We start from the raw sequence: 15729 nt of genomic DNA, 5'->3' as shown, positions 1-15729 counted from the left end.
CAGTGGGCCTGTGCCCGCCAAGCCCCATCAGCTGAAGAAACCTTGCAGGCAAGTCCTAGGTCTCTGCCCTATGTCTTCAGCCCCTCCACCTGCCAGCTCAGCCCCCTCTGCCAGCCCTGACGCCCTCTCAGCTGGCCCGGCCCCTCCCCTGTGCCAACCCCGCCCCCTCCCAGCCCCTCCTCTGTGCCAACCCTGCCCCCTCCCAGCCCCGACCTCCTCTGAGCTGGCCCGGCCCCGCCCCCTCCCAGCCCCTCCCCTGTGCCAACCCCGCCCCCTCCCAGCCCCTCCCCTGTGCCAACCCTGCCCCCTCCCAGCCCCGACCTCCTCTGAGCTGGCCCGGCCCCGCCCCCTCCCAGCCCCTCTCCTGTGCCCCCTCCCAGCCCCGACCTCCTCTGAGCTGGCCCGGCCCCGCCCCCTCCTAGCCCCTCTCCTGTGCCAACCCCGCCCCCTCCCTCCTCTGAGCTGGCCCGCCCCCGCCCCCTCCCCCTCCCAGCCCCTCTCCTGTGCCAACCCCGCCCCCTCCCAGCCCCTCCCCTGTGCCAACCCCGTCCCCTCCCAGCCCCGCCCTCCTCTGAGCTGGCCCGGCCCCACCCCCTCCCAGCCCCTCTCCTGTGCCAACCCCGCCCCCTCCCTCCTCTGAGCTGGCCCGCCCCCTCCCCCTCCCAGCCCCTCTCCTGTGCCAACCCCGCCCCCTCCCAGCCCCGACCTCCTCTGAGCTGGCCCGGCCCCGCCCCCTCCCAGCCCCTCCCCTCTGCCAACCCCGCCCCCTCCCCCATGCCAACCCTGCCCCGACCTCCTCTGAGCTGGCCCCGCCCCCTCCCATGCTGGCCCCTCCCCCGCCAGCCCTGACGCCCTCTGAGCTGGCCCAGCGCCTCCCGCGAGCCTAGGGAGCCGGACGAGCCGGAGCCGGGGCCGGGGCCGGCAGCGGGCGTGCGGGGCCGGGGCCGGGGCCGGGGCCGGGGCCGGCAGCGGGCGGGGCCAGGGGGCGGGCGGGGCCAGGGGGCGGGGCCAGGCGGCGGCATGGGGCCCTGGCTGCGCGCGGCCGGGCTGGTGCTGGGCTCCACGCTGCTCTTCAAGGCGCTGCAGCGGGGGCTGCGCCGCCTGCCCCTGCCCGCCCACGTGCGCCGGGACCCGACCCGCGCCTGGCGCTGGCGGAACCTGCTCGTCTCCTTCGTGCACTCGGTGGTGACGGGGCTCTGGGCCGTGCTGTGGTGAGTGAGCCCCGGGCGCGCGGGGGGCCCTCCCCTTCCCCTTCCCCCCCCCTCCCCGGCGCGCGGGGGGCCCTCCCCTTTGCTCCCCATTAGACGTGTTTGCACAGAGCCGAGCCGGCCCGGGGAGCCTGGCAGGCGGGTGCTGATCAGCGCTGGGCCTGCAGCACGTGCACCCGGCCCCTGACTCCTCCCTGCAGCCAGTGGTCCCCGAGCCTCTGGAGAGCCGGGCTGGGTCCCTGGGGCTGCTGCTGTGTCGGGGTTAGGCTGAGGGGCCCCCAAAGGCCTGAGGCCCGATTGTGCTGCACACTGTATATAGGACATGGGGGTCCGTTCGGTGCCGAGCACCCCCCTCCCTGCCGTGGCCCATCAGAGCCGCCTCCCCCCTGCCCCAGAGGAGAGCAGCGGGCAAGCAGGACAACCAGCGCATAGCACCCCGCATAGCATAGCACCCCGCACCAAACCCCCGCACCAAACCGCGGAGGGGGCCAGGAGAGCAGGGGACGTTCCTGGTCTGCAGGGCGTCCCTGAGGCCCCTGATGTGCACACATGGCAAGGGGCGCTCTGTTGCTAAGGAGACCTCCACCGAGTGTATCCCTAGCAGAGGGAGGAAGGGCTGAGCTGATCATGTGCCAAGTCTCAAAGCCCGGTCCCAGGGACTCCAGGCCCTTCCAAGCGGGGCTTGGAGCATTCACTGATTCCCTGCAGCATGAGCAATGAGCCACCAAGCAAAGGAGAAAGAACAAAGGCCCCAGCTGACTCTTACTGTACCCAGTGTTGTGGACATGTTCTAAATCGGGCAATTACTGATCACAACCTAGGCCTGTTCCTGGGCTCTGGGAAGGTAATGGGGCCTGGGACACGCAGCCCTGGAAGGAGCTGAATGGCTGACTGAGGGGCCAGCTGTTTCTCTTTGCTTCTGCTACTGGGGGAGTTACTCTGGGTGAGAAGCGGTAACTCGGGAAGAGGAACTGTGCCCAGGCCCCTCGCACCATGATACTTGGGAGGTGAGGAGGGCTGCTGTGATCAGACTATACGAAACCACACACCCCTCTGCATGTCTCTCCCCTCCCCAGCGTGTGGCAGGTTCCTGAGATGCTGGTGGACATTGAAAACACCTCGTCCACTTCAGGATACCTGCTTCTCTGCTTCTCTGCAGGTAGGGTTTCTGCCCCCCCCCCCCCAATGCAGGGGTCTGGTGTGCTGCATTTCTGCTAGAGGTGCTGAAATTGGAGCTGGAAGAGCCTTCCCCAAATTGCTGCCCCAGCCAGCTCCAGGCAGGATTGATTCAGCAGCATCCCCTCCGGGGCTTTGTGCAGCCCACTCTGGAACGTCCCAAGTGCTGGGTCGTCTCCTGTGTCCCGGGGGAGAGTATGTTACTGCCCAGTACCTCTCACCGAAGTTCTCTTGAAGCCGGGTGGCTCTGCAGCAGCCTAGTAAGCGCTGTGCAGGGGCTCAGGGCTGCAGTGGGTGGAGAGGACCCCCCCCAGACCTGTCACTGCCAGCCCCTCCCCTCAGTGCTCAAAACCTTTCATGGTGTTCAGCCTTCAGCTCACCTGTGCTTTAATTCCATCCTGTTCCTGTAACACGCCCTGGTCCTGCCCACAACAGTGCCCCTCCTTAAGCGTTGGTGTCTTCAGAGCCACAGGGCTGCCTAGCCTGTTCCCCCACAGATCTGAATCTGTGGCTCGGCTCAGCAGCTGTTTCTCCAGTTCCCGGTCGCGTCGCTTGCTCTTTGCTGCGCTGCCTGGAGCTTTTCAGTACCTCGGTGGTGTCCAGCCACAGCGAGCCCTCCCTGCTCCTACTGTGCGGCACGGTCATTGAGCCGTTCCAGACGGAGCTACTCCTGCTCCCAGCGCCCTGTTCCAGACCGTTTTCCCCGTGTGCCCAACCTCACTGACAGGCTCACTCTTGTTTCCTTTCCACTCTGCTTGCTGCTGCTGTGTGCAAACTAGTCTTGGTGATCACGCATGCAGTTGGAGGGGCATGAATCTGCCTTCCTGAGAGTGTCCATCAGGACACCAGCTGTTCCTCCCAACGTTCGTTACAAAAGGCGGCGGGGGGGGGGCACGGTTTAATGCAGCCCCATCTCACTAGGGTAACACCTGAAAGCTCTTGATGGAGGCTCTGTTATAGACGCACAGGGGATGATTGTAACTCCCCTCACACCAGGACTGACAGATTGTGCTCTCTGCCTCCCTTCCATAGGCTACTTCATCCACGACACTCTCGACATCATTGTGAGCCACCAGTCCCGAGCATCCTGGGAGTACCTGGTTCACCATGCCATGGCAAGTACAGGCCCATGCAGTGAGCCCGGCTGGCACATACAGCACCGAGCAAGACCAGCTGAGTTGACTCTCCTCTTTCCAGATACACCCACAGCTGAGTGAAACTGTCCAGTGACCCTGGGGAGGCAGGACGGGTGCCCCACAGGAGGCTAGGGCTGGGAGTCCCTGAGGTTGGGGATGTCTGACCTGTGCTGGCCTTGTTGACTGTTAGCTGAGCAGATCATGGCCCAGGGCTGAAGTTCAGGTCCGTGGAGCTACACAGGCTTTGTGAGGTCAGCTTCGGAACGGCTCCCTGCCCGAGTCTAACCTGCAGCTTTCCTCAGCAGGGTGGGCATGCAGAAGCCAGCACCTGCCAAATGGGACAGTCAGCCAGGTCATGGGTGATTCCCTGGGGAGTAAAGCAGGAGGTGGAGAAAAGAGCCCAGGGACCTGCCCACCTCCCGTGCACAGAAAGATTGGTTAGTACATCCCGGCTGGGACACCGGCTGGTTTAGCTAACCTTGTGAGAGTGGGGTGGCCGCACAACTGTGGCCAGAACCCCGGGAAGCTGAACCAATCTGCTCACTCCTGAGAGATGGCTCCCCACTACCCAGAGCCCTGCAGGCTGAGCTGGAGGGGCTCCCCCCCCTTACTGCCTGCCCTCTAATCTCCTTCCTCTGGAGCGGGCCTGGTATCCGGCACTCAGCTCCATGCCTGGGCTTGGCAGGAGGACGGAGGGGAAAAAAGCTGGCCTCACTCCTGTGTCTGGGTCCCCCCTGCCAGGCGATCTCAGCCTTCTTCTCCGGGATCTTCCTGGACCGCTTCGTGGCAGCAGGGATGCTGTCACTCTTCGTGGAGGTGAGCAACATCTTCCTGACCGTCCGCATGCTGCTGAAGCTGAGCAACATGCCAGCTCCCACCCTCTACAGGGTCAACAAGTATGTCAACCTGGTGATGTATTTCCTCTTCCGCCTGGTGCCTCAGACCTACCTGACCTGGTACTTTGTGTGCTACGTGGAGGTGCGGGGTCAGGGAGCCTTCCTGATAGTCAACCTCTTCCTGCTGGATGCCATGATCCTGACGTACTTCTCCCGTCTGCTGCGCTCCGACTTCTTCCCAGACTCCTGCAGGCGGCGCGCCAGGAAGGATGCGGACGGGGAGAAGTTCTTAGTGGACTGAGTGAAGGGGCATCGTCTGTGGGGTTCTGCAAACCCCCCCTGCAGTGGAGGGCTTGGACATGGGGCGCTTTGCACCTCCTCAGCTCTGCACCACACGTGCCTTACAGCTGAGCTCCACCAGCAAAGGGCTCTGCAGTCACTTAACAAAGCCTGTGCTTTGTCACAGGATGGCCTGACCTGCCCCCTGCAAAACCCCCCCTCCCCCCCCCCGCTGCTCCCAGGGTCAGGTCAATGCCAATGGGGCAGGGGTCACAGCAGGCAAATCAGGAGGGGAAGGATGGAGCTGGTTGGGAAAAAGGGTTTATCTTCCATGTTGTGATGGGATGTTACATGCATTAAATACGTGTCTGTTTCCAAGCTTCTGCAGCACATCTGGGCCGTCCTTTCCCGGGGCAGAGCATGCAGTGACCTGGGGAAGGAAGCAGCTTCTTACAGAGGCTGATGGGGGGGAGGCGTCTTTGAGGCAGAGACAGCCAATGGCAGGTCCGGCACTGAAAACAGTGCAATGGTGGGTGCTAGCCAGCCCATGTACATAGGCAGGGTTTCAGCTGGGATTGTACTCAGGGCTGCTAGCCCATCCCGCTGCTTGGCAGCCACAGCTACACTGCTACTTGTAGCATGCTAGCTGGATCAGTCTACCCACACCAGAGATTACATCTGCAGCTCAGTGTCACATACCCTGTGGCTGCAGATGGGGCAAGAGGGAGGGAGCTGGCCAGTGGCTGCAGAGGCAGGTGGGATGGGGATGGGTGGGGGGGAGCTTTTCTGGATGGAGGAGATAAGTATCCACTTGTAGGCTGAGGGAAAGGAGCCAGAAAATGGAGGGAATGTTTAAGTGGAAGAGGGGAGGAGTCAGGTGGTCAAGGGGCAGGTGAGGGAAACGGCTGCTAGGTGGTGAAATTTTGCTGGAAAAGATTTGTCAGGATTCTGGGCAGAGCAGGAGGGGCCGAGGGCTTGAGAAGGGGCAGTGGGGGCTGGGGTGGGAGAGATGATCAGTGAGCCGGGGGAGGGGGCTGAACTCCAGGTGAAGCCAGAAGGGAGGAAGTCAGCAGGATTCCAGGGGTGGAGGCGGTTAGAAGAGTGGGCAGAGCATTTGCCAATGAAGGCGGCAGAGAAAGGGAAGACGTGGACTGACAGGAGCAAAGGGGCAGAGGAGAGGGGTAAAACATAGTCTTTAATGTCACCCAGTTGCTGCTTTGGCCAGAGCGGGTGTTGGGGCAATCTAGGAACAGGCGAGACAGGGAGGATCAAGGCTCTGGAATGCAAGAACTCTGCTGAAGAGGGGACGCGGCAGGGCCCAGAGCTCTCACTGGTCCTAGGTGATGGTCTCTTCAAAAGCCTTAATTCCTGGTTTGGTATGAAGCAGGGGTGACTGGCTCTTCCTGTGGAGAACCCAGTCAGAACAAAGGCTATCCCAGCAACCGGAGCAGCCATGCACCAAGCGGCAGAGCTGAGAGACTGGCCTGGCAGCTCCATTCATGCTATTGTGACTACAGCCAAAGCAATGAGGCAGGTGCCCTAGGCTGGGCTCCACGGCTTCCCTAAAAATAATCCAGTGACCCCTTGGTGTTCTTGGGTCGGGGTGGGGTGTGTGCAGCTGCCCCCTTTCCAATGGTCTAATTCAGGAGTGGTGAGCCTGGGACCTGCCTTTATCCAGAGGCCTCGTGCACAGTTGGGTACATTCCCTCGTCTTACCTGTGTCCATCCAGGACAGGTGCATGCTGCTGTGTCCTTGCTTTGCAGCTGGCTGCTGCTGCAGCAGCCTTAACACAGGGCAGGGTAGGAGCTGTGTATAGGGGTCAGGTGTCATGCTGGTGGGCAGGGGGTAAGAACTTGGCTGGAGAGAGCCAGGGCTGCTTGCAGACAGGCTGCTGGGGTCCGTCCAGTACCAATGCTAACTGAGTGAATGGCCTTGGACGTGCAGCGTGTGTGAAAGGCCATCGCTCTGGGAGTTCCTGTGCAGTATTTGGGAGGCAAACCGGTGCTGGCACGTGCAGAAAGAGTCTGTGCGCTTGGCTCCCAGAATAAAGCTTTGGCCTGGTGGCTCAGCGTGTTGCTGTGCAAACAGGGACGGAGGGGGTCCCAAGGGCAGCCCCAAGGCAAGCAGCCCTGCTGGAAATGAAGCTTGGATTCTCCCATCAGCTCCCTGGGCCTTTAGCTAGAGGGTCTCCATTATCCTCCATGACCTCTGCACTCAAGGCTAAGGTTAACCAGGGGGGTCAGCAATCAAGCTGCAGGGAGCTCGCTGCTCTGCCAGAGTGGCCTTGGCCCATGGGCTGAATGGGGCACTAGGCTCTGGATGATTCCATGAAAGGGCAGCTGCCTCCCCTCTGCCCCAAAGGCATGGCAGTTCCTATGCTGCTGTGGGAAAAGGCATGGCCCCGCCTACATACCTGCTTCTCCTTCAGGAGGGCCCTCCTTGGGTTACAGAAACTTTGCTCAAATGAAGGCCCCCGGCTGACTGTTTCAAGCTTCTTCCTGGGAGACAGGAGAGGCTGGTGCAGCTCAGCTGCCGTGGCTTGTGGAAAAGGTGAAGATGGATGAAGCCAGTCTGGCTCTCCTGTTCCGCACTTCTCCCCACAGCACCACCCCTCGCTCTCCTCCCTGTGCTGGCCAGCAGTCAAACACACAGCTTGGAAGTCAATAGCAGGAAACTTTTTGGTCACATGCCCTTCTCTGCCCATTGGACTGGGTATAATGAATGAGAGGTCATATCGAACCTCGCCCTTGTCGCCATCACTGTGCTGTGTGCACAGAGGCAGGGTTCTCAAACTCCATAGCTAAAAGATGGCTCCCCATCAGTCTCTGCCTCAAGAGCCCAAGCCAGTGTTTGCTCAGTGGCTCCTGGTTCTTCCTATACAGTCTGCACTCACCTGGGCTAGTGCAATACAGCAGCCGCCTTGCCCCGCAGGCCCAGCCCCGGGGCGTTAGCAGCAGCAATCATTAACCTCTTCCATGAGACTGAAGAGTTAAAAACCCAGTCATAGTGGAAGTGCCTGCCTGAGGCGAGCAGAAGGGCCAGCAGCTCTCATCCCATCCACCTCGACCAGCCCACAACAGTCTAGCAGCACTCAGCCCTAAAGGAAAACACAGAGCGAGTCACATGCCTTTTGGCCCAGCCTCCTTAAAACCAGAGTATTCACACCAGTCCTCCTGGCGGAGAATGAGACTTGGGGCATGAAGCGGACTCTGGCTGGCCAGCAGGGCCACTTGGCTTGGCCACTCTTGGAGAGCAGACCTGGTGCTCCAGCTCTAGGAACTCAGTACAGGTGAGTTGGCAAGGCTAGCCACAGGGCTCCCTGTGCATTGGGCTGGATTCTCAAAGCACCTACAGCCTTGGGGAGCTGTCATGACCAGAAGAAAATCTACAACCAAGAAGCTTATGATCCAAGCTCTCCTTCCCAATGCCCAGCTAACGCTCCTCTGCCTTAGCTTCCTGTCCGGCCCACCTGGAACGCTCTCCCTGGAGTCTGGCACCTGCTTCCCTCATCTCACCATACCCACCAGAGCTGTGCTATGTTCACTCCTTACCCCAAAAGCTAAGTCCTTTCCCCCCCGCTGGTGTATGCAGAGGGATTCCCAGACACCGCATGGAGGCAGCCAAGGTGGGTCAGTGCAGAGGCATGCACATACAGCTGGTTTTGAAGCTTCTCCGTTGTGCAGAACTTTCCCCCGTAGGTCCAGTCAGTCCTCTGTAGAGGGGAATGTTCTGTCTTTCTCACAGCAGAACATGTCTTGCGTAGAACTGTGTTCTCCCCTAGAAATGTCAAATCATTCCTGCCTAAAAAGGGATTAACCATTTCCATACAGTGGTGCTGGAACTAGGGGGGGCCACTGCACCCCCTGGCTTGTAGTAAGAACCAACGCCAAACAGATGGCTTCCACTGCACCCCCCGTTTCCATAGAACCAACACCACGCACCCACGCTTCCCTTTGGGGACAACTAAAGTCAAAGGATGCCATTTGCTGTGCCTCAGCCAGAGGCACATTGGGGTGAATTACCCTGAAAATCCAGTTCTACTGCCTGAGGCTCACAGCCATCCCCGTGCATGAAACCTCCCCTAAAGTGGCAAATCTGCCTGAGCCTTAAGTGACAGATCAAAATAGGTTTCACACCACATAAGGCCCTTGGCCCAAAAAAAACCCCCACCATTGCCCAAAGGTCCTTCGAGCACTTCTATCCACCCAGCACCTTTTGCGTCAGCATACACACACACACCATTGCCTAGCTGAAGTGCAGGAGACTCCACAGAGGAATGCAAACCTCCCCCTCCCCAGCCCTCCAGGGCAGGAAGTGAAGAGCAGCATTCAGCTGCAGAGGGGACTTCACAAGGCAGAATATAATTACTCACATTGGTTTGGCCAAGCCCTTCACAACTGGGGGGCTTGTTAGGCAAGAATATTTCTAGAGTCATCTCTGTTCTTTGCATCCACGTCCTGCCTACCACAGGTAAGCACTCCACATTCTTACCTATTCTTCAAGCACTTTGAAGAGCTGGTTTCAACTAAAGATTTTTGTTGATGGCAATCCCCCATTTCCAGGTAGCAGCAGCAGCTAGTTTTAAGGCTGCCCTGATTAGCACCTTGAACCTAATTAAGGCCTTCAATGCTAGCACACAAACAAAGTGCATTTCAGGGGAGCTAAGCCCTGTATTGCAGCAGGGATAATGCACTTCATGTCAGACAAAACCAAGGAACCTTATTTTTAAAGGGCTGGTAATCAAAGGGGCATTGTAGCACTCAGTACTAAAGTGTTCATGAATCTATCACCGAGTAGTTGGAAAGAGCCAACTCAGGCTGGGAGTAGGAATGAAGAAGGGAGGGTGGCCTTAAGATAAAAGCATCACATCTGGGACCCACAAGTCTCTGAGCTCTGGTCCTCAGGCACCTGGCTCAAAAGTGGGGTTAAGTTACAACTCTTATAGGCACGTGATGAGATAAACAGGGTTAGATTGTTAGATGCTCACATAATATAGTGATGGCCACACAAACAGCTGGTAGACCATCTGTTTGCCCTGTATTTACAAGTCTCTGTCCTTCAGCCACTGTCAGAGGACAAGCCTTGGCTCTAGTTTGTATGCAATGGCCCCTGTGCAGTAACGCCAATTGGTAGCAGTTCCTCTTTAAGTACTGAATGTAGAAACTTGGTTCCCCTCATGGCTCCAATCCCCACAGGACATGAGCAGCTGGAATCTCCCAGGAACATCCTTCAATTGACTTTTTACCACTAAAATACACATGCATTTGACAGATGAGAAGCCATTATCTAGCTAAGCTAGACAGGGTGAAGGCACTTGTGATCAACCAGATGAACTGAACATGAGAACATCTCTAAAGGTCTCATTTGAAATCAGTCAAGTGACTGTACAATGGCAACAGCTGGCAAAAAAATGAAACCAAAGGATGAAGCCATGATACACAAAACTTTTTATTCTCTGTGAAAGGCTCTGCACAGAGCACTTTGAATAGGGTCTGACTACCCCAGGCTTAAACTGAGAACAGCAGCATTGATGGTGTTTAAACTCCATGTAATTAAAGCAGCATAAAAGTGTTGGACGAGTAGCCAGGGTAAGACAAGAGCAGCGCATTGAACATACTTGTCATTTAAGTCTCCTGCAATGAGAATAATGAGCTGAGGTGGAGTTTTCACTGTGAATGTACCTCTTCCTGTGCTCCAACACCACCAAATTCCTGTAGACTAGAGCTCCGGGGAAGTCTGCCATGCTGCAGCCTAAAGGCAGGTGTTTAGGACAGCATTTCACTCTCACCTCTGGAATGGCATTTCGGGGGAATTTAATTCTTCCACTTCAGTAATCTTGCATGACACTCAGCTATTGCCTCCATGCAGTATGTACATATGCCTCAAGCCACTGAAACTGTGCTAAGTGCCCCGAAAGTCCCCCAGGTTCCTCGGCTCCAAGAGATTACTCGGTTACAAAACACAAGAGCCCAACAAGTGGTTTTACAAAGTTTATTATCTCATCTGCCCAGCTCTTGGTGGATGCACTTTAGATTATTCCAATCTGAAAGGAAACAAAAGGAATGATATTATAGCCTGCACCCTGACCACATGAAGATGGAGATTCCAAGATGTAGAACAGTGGCAACAGATCCATCTCCCCCAGAAAGCTCTAGTCCTATGCAAACATCCTCTCTGCTCCCCCAGGCTTCCGGTCTGCCCTAGCTCAACAAAGCAAACACAATATTCCTGCAGCACTTAATCTTATCTACAACAAAAATGAGTAGATGAGTATTTACCACAGAACAGCCTGGCACAATAAGATGTGCACCAGTCCTATTAAAATGCCTGTTACATCCACTTCTGACCATCCTAAGACTATTGTGGCAGGCCCCGAGGCTGGTTTGAGGCACCATGCTCCTATTCCGCTGTAGAACTAACTGCTCTTCCCCCAGCCCAGAAACAAAATTTCTACCCTGTTCTAGCAAGTGCCTGAAGTATCTGTATAACTTGTGATGTTTTGGCATGTTCTACACAACAGCTGGCAAGTTATTGGACAGCTTAAGTTGGGTCAGAGAAACTCTTTTAGACTAGCTCAAAGAGATTTATTCCCCCCTGTTAAGAGACTGTAAGCAAGATGTATAGAGCATGTTTCATCCCAAGGTACTTCTGAGACCATCTACATATGATCACTGACCCCTGCTGCAATACAGCCCCTCTCCTTGAAGGAAAGGAACAAACAGACATTCTTTGCCAGAAACCTCTCTGCGGCATTAAGGAATTAAGTGAGGAATTACTCTTCAAGCTGGAAGTGGTGGGTTAATTTAGGGTGGCAGAATGTTGGGCTGTGACCATGACCAACACCTCCACTCTTAGAGAGTGCCACTCAATGTTTAATAATCAGAAGTGGTCAACAAGGTCTGACACCTCAGCTAAGAGATGGCAATGAGCTTGTAAAGCTTATGAATTTGCTTCAGAGCCATTTGTTCTTAGTTGCTGATCAATATCCCAGAGTCCCTGCAGGAGTGCATTTCTGATGTAAGCCAATGATAACATTAACTGATTAATTATACCACCTCTTCCCCTTCATGTCTTATATGAGGTCAAGGTCAATAGCCACTTTAGTAAAAAGCCTTTAGGACATTTCATAAGTCTAAAAACTCTAGCCCAGTGACACTTGGCTACTAAGAATTTGTGAGAAATTCAATTTCACATGGAGTGCAGGGCTTTCATTTCTTGCAGGAATTACTGCCCTACTTCAGCACAGCACCCTTCCCAGAATAACAACCCTGATCTCAGCTGTATGTCAAAACAGGGTCCGGCTGGGGCAGAGTAGAGAGGGCAGATGAAAGTGAGAAAATTCAAGAGTCTCCATTCTCACCTTGTTGGCTACATCCAACGCATCATAGTCTGGAGCAAGACGAACATAAGCCTTCTTCTCACCATCGGGCCTACAATGAAGCACAAGGTATTAGTACCCACAACTCCCTATTTATTTTCCAGTTGCGTAGTACCACATTGTGCATCAGTGGTTCCTTTGAGAACATCACTGTACTCAGTTGAAGTAGTTTTCCATCATTTGCACAAAGAAATCCCCTTTGCTGCTCCCAAAAGAGCTGCTCAGATCAACTGGCTGGTACTTCAGTACTGCAGGTTACTCCTTTAAGCCAGTAATTACAATTTACATTCCACCATGACATGCTCAGATTCAAAGCCAAGATTGTACAACAAAATCATGACAGATCTTGAATTCTGCAACTCACACACATATTGTAACCTACCAACCAAGAAACTCAGCTATAAATGTCTGTCTATACAGCATTGAGGAAGCATATGAATCAATCAGAAAACTGTATCATTAGAATCTTTCCCCCTGCCACACACAGCTAGTCTTCTGGGTTCCAATTCCACATACCTGCTAGTTTCATTCAAGCCAGGTACATTTTCTCTTAAGCTTTTTAATCAATTATCTGCTTAAACACCATCCAGGGCACTTTGAAACACTTACACCTACAAGTGCTCCATTTCCCTCCCACTTAACCCAGTGTTACTTACCGGATCAATGTGTTCACCTTGGCCACATCAATATCATACAGCTTCTTGACAGCCTGTTTGATCTGATGTTTGTTGGCCTTGACATCTACAATGAAGACCAGGGTGTTGTTATCCTCTATCTTCTTCATGGCGGACTCTGTGGTCAGAGGGAACTTGATAATGGCATAGTGGTCAAGCCTGAGTGTGAGAAGCATTTGAGTTACATAACACTGGAAGCAGTGAGGTATGCTAGAGAAAGCTCCTTCACACAGCAGATTGTCACTATAGCTCTAAGAACCTTCAGGGTACATCAGTCACTAGTAAGATTGTAATCACAAACTCTCAGGCTTTGGTCGCATGGAATCATCATTTGCACCCCAAACATCCATTACAAAAGCTAAGTAACTAAGAAAGCTGCCAAGACATTGTTATTTCAGTTTCCAGAACACAGTCCTCCATTCACTGAGGCCAGATCTACACTCAAAATCTGTTTGAAATGTTGCTTCAAGACGTAATTTCTGCAACATCTTTACACCAGCAAGAGCCCTAGCGTAGATGCAGTTATACCAGTTAAAAAAGTGCTTTTGTCAGCATAGCTTAACTCATTTTTTCCCCCCACTATAAACAGCATCTGCAATAGGAGGGGTTGCTGGTTATGCAACAAATCAACCTTTTGTAGTGTAGACCTGACCTAAACTACTAGCTTGTATTTTACTTCTGATTCTCCAGTATAAACGTTCACTTGTTAAATGTAAGTATTTTTAAAAGAAAAACTTGTTAAGATTATGACTAAAAGCAAGCTGGCTTTAGATCAAGAAACTCAAGTCTGATGGAGATGGGAGAAGGTGTCCAGACCTTTGACTGGATATACGGAAACAGATTTTAAAGGAAATGGACCACACAGACATACTTGTTCCTCCGAGGAGCACTCTTCCTAGGATATTTGGGCTGTCTCCGTAATCGTAAAGTTTTGGGCCTTCTGAAGGTGGGAGATGTCCTGATTTTCTTCTTCTTGTGACTGTGGACTCCCTTCAAGACAGCCTTTTTAGCTTTCAGAGCCTTGGATTTTGCCTCTGTCTTAGCGGGGACAGCTACAAAGAAAAGACTGGTTGGAAGAGGCTGGCAGCAGCAGGTCTGTTGGCCTCCACAACAAGGGACTCCACACTCCCTCCATACCCCACAGGTCCTGAAGATACATTCTGCACATCGGCAGCCTACGAGGCTGCACCCTCAGAGCTGGGAACACTTGCCTCAGAACGCTTTCGAGCGCCTAAGAGTGGCAATGAAACCCCGCTCGATCCAGGAGCTCTGATTCACTGAGCGATCAAAACTGCACTAAACCGCATGGCCAGCTAGCCACGCCAAAGCCGTCACACGGTCTGAAGGGAGAGTGTTCGCTAACTGAAGAGCTGGAAAGAGAGGCGAAAAGGCCACCCTGGGAATGACAAGACGGAGGGGTGGGGGGACCCCCCCATTCTGGATTTAACTTCACCGGAGTTTTTAAAAGTGCCTCATTCGCACCTCAGATCTGACCGGCCCCGGGCCCGGATACCGGCCCCGGGTACCGGGTACCGGCCGGCGGGGAGCGCGCGTGGGCTCTGCCGGGGCCGCTCAGCCTCGCCACGTGGGGTGCCCGGGCCGCCCCCACCCCCGGGCCTCGGCCCACGCCGCACCCCGCCAGAGCGCGGCCCGGGACCGGCCAGGCCGCCAAGGGACCCCCCGGGGGGCCGCAGCTGGCCTACCCCGCTACCAGGCCTAGCCGGGGGCTCCCCGCCCTGCGCCCGGCCCCGCGGGTCTCCGGCCGCCGCACGCGAGGCGCAGGCCCCGCAACGGGGAGCGGGCCCAGCCTGCAGCCCCCGCCCCCCTCGGCCGGCCTCCTCCCCGCGCCCCCCAGCGCGGCGATCGCGGGCTCCCCTCACACGCACCCTCCTTCTTCGCCTTCGGCGCCATCTTGGGAGAAGGGAAGCGAAAGGGGCCTGCGAGGCCGCCTCACACGGGCTTATAGGGCCAGCTCTCACGAGAGCAGGAACAAGCAACGCGAGATCGCGCACGGCATGCCGGGAGTGGTAGTTCTCGTTCCAGACAGCTGGACGGAAGGCGCGTAGGCAGGAGAGCATGCGCAGAAAAGTACCTGTGGGTGGTGCATATTGGGAGTTGTAGTTTTTTATTACCTCAGCGTTTGTAATTTTGTATTAATTTTATTAATTAGTAGTAGGGCTGTCGACTAATCACAGCTAACTCATGCGATTAACTCCAAAAAACTAATCTCGCTCAAAGAAATTAATCGCAATGAATCACACTGTTAAACAATAGAATACCAATTGAAATTTATTAAGTATTTTGGATGTTTTCTACATTTTCAAATATATTGATTTCTACTGCAACACAGAATACAAAGTCTACAGTGATCCCTTTATATTATTTTTATTACAAATATTTGCACTGTAAAAATGATAAACAAAAGAAATAGTTTTCAGAGTAGCAGCCGTGTTAGTCTGTATCAGCAAAAAGAATGAGGAGTACTTGTGGCATCTTAGAGACTAACAAATTTATGAGGGCAGAAGCTTTCATGGGCTAGAACCCCCCATACTAGTACTGTAGTGTAACTTGCAAATGTAGGTTTTTTTTGTTACATAACTGCACTCCAAAACAAAACAACTTTTGTGCCTACAAGTCCACTCAGTCCTACTTCTTGTTCAGCCAATCGCTAAGACAAACAAGTTTGCTTACATTTACAGGAGCTAATGCTGCCTGCTTCTTATTTACAATGTCACCTGAAAGTGAGAACAGGCGTTCGCATGGCACTTTTATAGGCAGCATTGCAAAGTATTTACATGCCAGATATGCTAAACATTTGTATGCTCCTTCATACTTTGGCCACCATTCCAGAGGACATGCTTCCATGCTGATGATGCTCGTTAAAAAAATAATCCATTAATTAAATTTGTGACTGAACTCCTTGGGGGAGAATTGTATGTCTCCTGTTCTGTTTTACCCGCATTCTGCCATATATATCATGTTATAGCCGTCTCAGATGATGACCCAGCACGTTGTTCATTTTAAGAACACTTTCACTGCAG

The 15729-nt window shown here is 54.4% G+C and overlaps 2 protein-coding genes across 2 annotated transcripts; one reads left to right on the top strand and one right to left on the bottom strand.

The window, feature by feature from the left end:
- Nucleotides 1–990: 990 nt before the first annotated feature.
- On the top strand, nt 991–5013 carry TLCD1 (TLC domain containing 1). Its single transcript, XM_084650979.1, has 4 exons — nt 991–1211; nt 2285–2367; nt 3417–3499; nt 4262–5013. Exons 1-4 carry the CDS (start codon nt 1021–1023, stop codon nt 4655–4657), a joined length of 753 nt encoding a protein of 250 aa, XP_084507105.1. The 5' UTR covers nt 991–1020; the 3' UTR covers nt 4658–5013.
- A 5600-nt stretch (nt 5014–10613) lies between these two features.
- On the bottom strand, nt 10614–14722 carry RPL23A (ribosomal protein L23a). Its single transcript, XM_084650906.1, has 5 exons — nt 14575–14722; nt 13560–13740; nt 12671–12847; nt 11997–12066; nt 10614–10679 (listed from the first exon to the last, which is right to left on the bottom strand). The coding sequence occupies exons 1-5, from the start codon at nt 14597–14599 to the stop codon at nt 10665–10667; spliced, it is 468 nt and encodes a 155-aa protein (XP_084507032.1). The 5' UTR covers nt 14600–14722; the 3' UTR covers nt 10614–10664.
- Between the last annotated feature and the right edge of the window lie 1007 nt (nt 14723–15729).

Source organism: Lepidochelys olivacea (genome assembly GCF_965140295.1).
Source record: "Lepidochelys olivacea isolate rLepOli2 genome assembly, chromosome: 17".
NCBI lineage: Eukaryota > Metazoa > Chordata > Testudines > Cheloniidae > Lepidochelys > Lepidochelys olivacea.
The sequence above is the reverse complement of the archived record's forward strand: the minus strand, read 5'-3'. Positions and strand labels throughout refer to the sequence as shown.

What these genes read in the sequence shown, in the direction of transcription:
- TLCD1 (XM_084650979.1), top strand. Translation starts at nt 1,021, where the DNA reads ATGGGGCCCTGGCTGCGCGCGGCCGGGCTGGTGCTGGGCTCCACGCTG. An exon ending in GCTTCTCTGCTTCTCTGCAG is followed by an intron (nt 2,368 to 3,416) that starts GTAGGGTTTCTG and finishes TCCCTTCCATAG; the next exon opens with GCTACTTCATCCACGACACT. An exon ending in ACCTGGTTCACCATGCCATG is followed by an intron (nt 3,500 to 4,261) that starts GCAAGTACAGGC and finishes CCCCCCTGCCAG; the next exon opens with GCGATCTCAGCCTTCTTCTC.
- RPL23A (XM_084650906.1), bottom strand. Translation starts at nt 14,599, where the DNA reads ATGGCGCCGAAGGCGAAGAAGGAGG. An exon ending in GCCGAAGGCGAAGAAGGAGG is followed by an intron (nt 13,741 to 14,574) that starts GTGCGTGTGAGG and finishes TTTTCTTTGTAG; the next exon opens with CTGTCCCCGCTAAGACAGAG. An exon ending in AAGGTGAACACATTGATCCG is followed by an intron (nt 12,067 to 12,670) that starts GTAAGTAACACT and finishes GCTTCATTGTAG; the next exon opens with GCCCGATGGTGAGAAGAAGG.